Raw genomic sequence first — 7,273 nt, 5'->3', positions numbered from 1 at the left:
TACAACAAGGAAGGGAATGAACATCTTAGGGGTGTTTCCACGTGCCAGGTGCCCTTTCATTAATACAGCAACGATTCCTCTAGCATGCACACGTACCATCTCTTTACCAGCTGAAACTTGCATCCTCTCCCAGTCGAACCCACCCTCTTATCTCTGAGTGGCTTCTGCAGGTCTTCAGCACTTGGCACTGCGTCATTGTCATGGTCTTCTATGTGGTCGCCTTGCCTCAAGTCCTTCCCTGCTGCCAGGTGGGCCTCCTCTCATCTTTGCAGCCTTGTCCAGTCATCCACTTACCTGAACCCTGAGCTCCATATACGCTCATCTACCCAGTGATCTCCCTGCCTTCTTCTCCTCATCCAAATCCTACCATTTCTCCAAGATCCAATCCAGGGATCTCCTCCCCTTCCACAGAGACTCCAGCCTTTGGTGGTTTTGATTTTCTATAAACTGAAATATTCATTTGATGAACCCACTCATTTGCAATAGGTCATAACCCCATGTTTACTGCTGAATTAAAACATCTCTCTCTCTTGCACTGTAATTTAACATTTGCACAGTATCCACACTCACCAACTAGATAGTTCAGTTCAATTGCTCAGTCGTGTCCAACCCTTTGCAACCCCACGGACTGCAGCATGCCAGACCTCCCTGTCCATCACCAACTCCCAGAGTTTACCCAAGCTCATGTCCATTGAGTCGGTGATACCATCCAACCATCTCATCCTCTGTCATCCCCTTCTCCTGCCCTCAATCTTTCCCAGGATCATCTTTTCCATTGAGTCAGCTCTTCGAATCAGGTGGCCAAAGTATTGGAGTTTCAGCTTCAACATTAGTCCTTCCAATGAAAACTCAAGACTGATCTCCTTTAGGATGGACTGGCTGGATCTCCTTGCAGTCCACGGGACTCTCAAGAGTCTTCTCCAGCACCACAGTTCAAAGACATCAATTCTTCGGCACTCAGCTTTCTTTATAGTCCAACTCTCACATCCATACATGACCACAGCCTTGACTAGATGGACTTTTGTTGGCAATGTAATGTCTCTGCTTTTTAATATGCTGTCTAGGTTGGTCATAGCTTTTCTTCCAAGGAGCAAGCATCTTTTAATTTCATGGCTGCAGTCACCATCTGCAGTGATTTTGCAGCCCCCCAAAATAAAGTCTGCCACTGTTTCCACTGTTTCCCCATTTATTTGCCATGAAGTGATGGGACCAGGTGCCATGATCTTAGTTTTCTGAATGTTGAGCTTTAAGCCAACTTTTTCACTCTCCGCTTTAACTTTTGTTAAGAGGCTCTTTAGTCCTTCTTCACTTTCTGCCATAAGGGTGGTGTCAACAGCAGATCTGAAGTTATTGATATTTCTCCCGGCAATCTTGATTCCAGCTTATGCTTCATCCAGCCCTGCATTTTCATGAGGTACTCTTCATATAAGTTATATAAGCAGGGTGATGATATACAGCCTTGATGTACTCCTTTTCCCAGTTGGAACCAGTCTATTAAGATCCTAGAAATAATCACAGAACAAGCTCAATTCTCCTGCTTCCATTTTTAGAGGATGAGGTCACATTGTTTAAGAGTGTGGCAGACCGGATCCAAAAAGGACAAAACAGTGCAATTTCTGGGTTTCTATAGTAACTTCAACATCACTCTTTTTCTCAGCACTCAGAATTTGAGTGTAAACTGAGGCAAGGGTTTTCTTTTTTCTTTTCTTGGTGGGGTGTTAGAAATATTAATAGATTCTTCTTCAGCCTATCTGAAAGTGAAAGTCGCTCAGTCGTGTCTGACTCTATGTGATCCCATGGACTATAGAGTCTATGGAATTCTTCAGGCCAGAATACTGGAGTGGGTAGCCATTCCCTTTTTCAGGGGATCTTCCCAATACAGGGATCGAACTTAGGTCTCCCACACTGGAGATGGATTCTTTACCAACTGAGCCATGAGGGAAGCCCAAGAATACTGAAGAGGGTAGATTCTCTCTTTTCCAGTGGATCTTCTAGATCTAGCAATCAAACCAGGGCCTCCTGCATTGCAGGCGGATTCTTTACCAACTGAGCTATCAGGAACCCCTCAGCTATCAGCCTATCTGGTCAGGATCAAAGCAAAGTTTACAACCCATAGCTCCTATACTGCCACTTTTTATCACACTAGTAAAACCAAAACCCAAATTAAGGCCTTGTTGCTTCCCCTCAACATGCTTGGGTTAAAAAAAAAATGTCTAGCTATGTACCCTCCTCATCTCTGTTCCTTATCTCAAAGGACACATTTTTGGGATAGCAAAATTTTTCTACTCCTCACCATAGACAAAGAGAGGGTGGAATGCTGCATTTTTCAAGCTCTATTCAGATCTCACCTCCCCTGTGAAGTCTTCCCCAAGACTCCAGCACAGTTCCTCTTCCTCTTATTATCCTTGCCACCAGCTGGAACTTGTAATATCAGTCTCATCTGTCATTTGAGAAGAAATGGGGCTAAGTCCAGAGTGTTTTAGGGGACAAAAAAACTGGGATCAAAGGATAGAAGATTCAGGGTGCAGGCTGCAGTTTAAAACCCAGAAGGGCTTCCTGCTCATCAGTGGAATGGGCTGCCTTAAGAAGTCAGCAGATGTTGGACAATGGCTACCTGGGAAGGGGATTCAGGCATCAGGGGTTGAGCAGAACTAGGTGGCCAACAGGGTCTACTAGATGGGAAGGTCCTCAAGGGTAGAGACACTGCCTTGGGCATCCCTGTGATTCTTCAGTCCTAAGACTGAGACTTGTTCGCTGCTGATCTCTGAGGCCTGCCTACTGTACTGGGATCATTGTTCCCTCAGACCCCAAAGCCTCAGCTGAGAGGTGATCACAGACTGAGAAGCCCAAAGATTAAGCAGTCCCTCCTCCACCTGACATTTGAGATCTGTGTGGTATATATAAAGCTGATGGCTCAGATGGGAAGACCAGAGCAACCCAGCCAAGTGGTCAAGGAGAGGGTATATTTAAACTGCATTTGAAGGTCTCTGCTTTCTCTCCTTCCCTCCTCACCCACATTAAGGAGCCAGGAAAATCCTGGTGTCTAAATTGGGTAGGAAACAAGTTGAAAAGATGACATGGGAAGACAGATAAATGATTCAGAGTCAGAAAGGGAGGAGACAGAGGACTGATCTTGACCTTGCCACAGTGGGGAAGATGGTGATGTGTAGACTGTAAATTCCAATCTCTGCTCTGACGCTGGTCAGCTGTATTAAAAAGAAAACTTCCACTGACTCCTACCAAAAAGGAGAAAACAAGACCGAAAAATTCCCTTTGCCTCATTTTATCCACAATCACATGAGACGTAAGAAATATATGATGTCAAAATTGCTTTGAAAACCTAAAAGTTGAATCCATCTACCAATCCTTCTTACCCTGGACACTGAGTATCCATACATTTTCATAAACTGAAGTGCTGTCACCCTCTGGAAAGGGAATCTTTTGAAGATTTTGATCTCACCAATACAGTCTGGGTAAGGCGCTATGAGGAAGCAGGGAGATGAATAGACTGACTTCCCACGGCCCCTTCCAGCCTAAACCTGCTCCTTCCTTGGCCTTCCCCCACCCCACCCCTCTTCTTTGAGGCTAGCAGCAGGCAGGCCGCCCAGCTAGGAGTAATTGAAAGGAGCAGATGAGGGGAGAATGTGTGTCCTCCCCCAGCTTCCCGGCCCCCACGGGGGCTGTCGAGAAATGAAAACTAGTCAGATTACACCCGTGGCCTCCCTCCCAGTGCACGGGAGCCAGCTAGGGGTAGGCCGGCTGGGGCGGGGGCCGGGGTGGTGTGTGCAGGGGGAGAGGGAAGGGGAATCACGTCTAATCCACTGTAAACGTCTTGATGTGCAGCAACAGCTTAGAGGGGGGCTCAGGTTTCTGTGGCGTTGGCTATATTTATCTCTGGTTCCATGCCAGCGGGGAGGGTTTAAATGGCACCCAGCAGTTGGCGTGAGGGGCCGCAGGAGCTTGGGGGCTGGTGGCAGGAACAAGTCTCTTCTGACCCCATGGAGCTGTATGAGACCTCTCCCTACTTCTATCAGGAACCTCACTTCTATGACGGGGAGAACTACCTGCCTGTCCACCTCCAGGGCTTTGAGCCGCCAGGCTACGAGCGGGCTGAGCTCAGCCTGAGCCCTGAGGCTCGAGTGCCCCTTGAAGACAAGGGTCTGGGGCCTGCGGAGCACTGCCCGGGCCAGTGCCTGCCGTGGGCGTGTAAGGTGTGTAAGAGGAAGTCGGTGTCTGTGGACCGGCGGCGCGCCGCCACGCTGAGAGAGAAGCGCAGACTCAAGAAGGTGAATGAAGCCTTCGAGGCCCTCAAGAGGAGCACCCTGCTCAACCCCAACCAGAGGCTGCCCAAAGTGGAGATCCTGCGCAGCGCCATCCAGTACATAGAGCGCCTGCAGGCCCTGCTCAGCTCCCTCAACCAGGAGGAGCGCGACCTGCGCTACCGAGGCGGGGGCGGACCCCAGCCGGCGGTAAGTGGCCACCTCACCCGCCTGCCCGGGCAGGGGGCACAGGGGGCATCTGGACAGCCTCGGGGGACCCCATCGTGGGCTCAGTCAGATGGCTGGAGCAGGAGCCAGGCAGGGTCTTAGGAGGCTGCAGGATGCCTTTCCTTTGTTACAGCTGGACCGCCCAGCTGACCTCCGGTGTCCCCGTGTCCTTTCCAGATAAGACAAAGGCAACCGGGAGGAGAGGCATGTGGAGGGGGTGGCACAGGCCTTTAGGAGGGGTCCAGAAGCAAGTCCAGAGTCAGCTGGATGGGGAGGAAGGTTAACCCCAGCGTCTGGTGTTAGGGCCTCAAAGGCAAGGTCAAGTGTACCTCAGAAGACTGCTTCGCCCCTTAGCCAACCCCATTCTGGGTATGGCCAGTAGAGAGGAAACCCACTCGGCCTCCCTCACGGAACCCCAACAGGCCTGCGCAGAAGTCGGTCTAGTTGAGCCAGACACTCTGCCTCCTTCACCCCGATCCCAGAGTCAGGAAACCACAGAGCCCTCCTTAACCTGGGTGCCCTATAGGGGCAGAATCACCCCCCACCCCAGGATGGGTGCTGGGAAAGGCCTTGAATCAGGGGTTCTGTGGCCAAATTAAAAGAGGTAATTTTGAAGATTCTGAAATAGGGGGTGGGCTAGGCTGGAGGGCTGCAGCTTGTGACCCTCCCTCCAACCCCACCACAGGCACTTCTTCTGTCCACTGGGACTGGACAAAAGAGACACTACCAAGAATGGTGGTGCCCTAACCCTGGGCCTCCATTCTGTCTTGCAGGTGCCCAGTGAATGCAGCTCCCATAGCGCCTCCTGCAGTCCACAGTGGGGCAGCGCACTGGAGTTTGGCCCCAACCCAGGGGGTAAGTGAGACCAGGACTCTGCTTACTTTGACTCAAATCACACAGTCTGTCTCTAGGTGCAGTTCTTCCCTCTTCCCTTATTCCCTGCTCCAGTACTTTTCCCTCAGCCTCTCTAGGAGTTTTTTGAAACTAGGGCCCCAAATAGTGGGCTAGAATGCCCTGTGCCTCTCTGAAGCTTTGACCTGCTAAGGAGTTTTCTAGGCCTCCTGCAACAGCCCAGCTGGGGCCTGGTGGCTGACCTTCCCCACAGAGAGGACAGTGTCCCTGCTCTGGGAATTGCTGAGTCAACGCTGCAAAACTGGGCCAGCAAAGGGCAGTTCCAGTCTCCCAGGATACACTATTCTGGCTCCACCTCAGAATAGTTGCTTCCAAATTCTAACTACATCGGGGATTTCAGAGGACACACTGGTGTTCAAACACACATACACACATGTGCGCACCTAGCATTAGGAAAGGCATGGACTGTGGAGTAGAACCCCAAGCTTTTCTCACCCATCTGTCCTGGAAAACCTGTGCTACTCCAAAGAGTTCAGCCCCTGACTCTGGTCATACGATCCTTTCATCAACCAGGTAACATCTTCTTACCTTCTCCTTATAGATCATCTGCTCCCAGCGGACCCTACAGACGCCCACAATCTGCACTCCCTCACCTCCATCGTGGACAGCATCACAGTGGAGGATGTCGCTGCGGCCTTCCCAGATGAAACCATACCAAACTGAGATTGTCTGCCGGGATGGGCATCCATGAGAGCCCCCCAAGCTGGCCACAGATGCCACCACTTCTGCAGCAGGGCTCTTCTAAGCCAGGCTTTCCTGATGCCAGGAAACCAGCTCTGGGGCTGACAAATGCCAGACTATCCCCTCCTCATCCACTTAAGGTTAACCTGCCACCCAGAGAGGGAAAGAATGCTCTCACTTAGCTGACTCCTTAGAGCAAGAGGGCAGTTCTGTTTCCAGGGAGATAAAGCAAGGGACCAGAGTGCCCCCTTGTGTAAGCCCTCTGGTCAGGGGGCAACTCAGGAGCTGCCCTTTGATCATTATGCAGCCTCCAAATCCACTCCCTGAAAAGATAGCTTGAGATATGAAGACAGTGTCTTGACCTGGACAAACCATGCACATCTCCTGTTCATCTCTTCCTATGCCAGTGGCTGGGCTGGGCCTGCCCTGAATTGAGATGAGGGAGAGGAATAATCCAGTTCCCAAGTCACTGGGGGGGCCAAGCTTTTACAGTGAATCCTGGGAACCTTCCAGTAGTTTTATGTTTTGTTTTGTTTTGTGTGTTGTTTGTAAAGCTGCCATCTGACCAAGGTCTCTGTGCTGAAGTTGCCAGGGATAGGTGCGGGGCGGGGGGCAGGGGCTCCTGGGGTGATTAATTTTGTTAACTAAGCATTGTGTGGTTTTGCCATTGTTTTGTATATTTTTTTGCTAACTTATTTGGATTTCTTTTTTTAAAAAATAAATAAAGACTGGATGCTAGAAGAGTGTCTGTGATATAGAGGGAGGAGATGACTGATGCTCTAGCCTCTTCCACCTCGGTGGTCCAGACATGTTGCAGGGCCAGGGCTTGTGAAGCAGATGGGGCTCCCAAAGCATCCGACGCACCACACTGCTGGTGGTCACGAGGTGCCTGAACCCCTATTTCACCATTACAAAGGAAGCCATGTCTGGTTCATTGGCTGGGCAAAGACAAGATTTTATGGAAATCCTTGGGGGACACGCAGGAAATTTCATTCAACATTCTGTTGCGCTCTAGTTCATAGGTGCTATTCACAGTCTCCTGCACTCCATCCCAATAGGTTCATTCCCTTTCAATTAACTGAGAATGCTCATTTTCCTAGCACTCAGAACACAGCCAGCAGACAGGGGTATAGAGCTGGAATCTGTGGGTTTCCCCTCTCTAATTCCTGCCTCTCCTCTAGTGCAACATTAGG

At 50.3% G+C, this 7,273-nt stretch overlaps 1 protein-coding gene across 1 annotated transcript; it reads left to right on the top strand.

Annotated features, from left to right (window-relative positions):
* The first annotated feature begins 3,924 nt into the window (after positions 1 to 3,924).
* On the top strand, positions 3,925 to 6,821 carry MYOG (myogenin). The gene is made up of 3 exons (XM_027564159.1): positions 3,925 to 4,469; positions 5,261 to 5,342; positions 5,941 to 6,821. Exons 1-3 carry the CDS (start codon positions 3,999 to 4,001, stop codon positions 6,060 to 6,062), a joined length of 675 nt encoding a protein of 224 aa, XP_027419960.1. The 5' UTR covers positions 3,925 to 3,998; the 3' UTR covers positions 6,063 to 6,821.
* The last annotated feature ends 452 nt before the right edge of the window (positions 6,822 to 7,273 follow it).

The sequence above is a fragment of the Bos indicus x Bos taurus genome, chromosome 16, assembly GCF_003369695.1.
Source record: "Bos indicus x Bos taurus breed Angus x Brahman F1 hybrid chromosome 16, Bos_hybrid_MaternalHap_v2.0, whole genome shotgun sequence".
Taxonomy (NCBI): domain Eukaryota; kingdom Metazoa; phylum Chordata; class Mammalia; order Artiodactyla; family Bovidae; genus Bos; species Bos indicus x Bos taurus.
The sequence above is the reverse complement of the archived record's forward strand: the minus strand, read 5'-3'. Positions and strand labels throughout refer to the sequence as shown.

Bases quoted from the DNA above. Each gene is read 5' to 3' on its own strand.
- MYOG (XM_027564159.1), top strand. From the start codon at position 3,999: ATGGAGCTGTATGAGACCTCTCCCTACTTCTATCAGGAACCTCACTTC. The intron at 4,470-5,260 runs GTAAGTGGCCAC...TCTGTCTTGCAG, and splicing joins GGGGCGGACCCCAGCCGGCG to GTGCCCAGTGAATGCAGCTC. The intron at 5,343-5,940 runs GTAAGTGAGACC...TTCTCCTTATAG, and splicing joins GTTTGGCCCCAACCCAGGGG to ATCATCTGCTCCCAGCGGAC.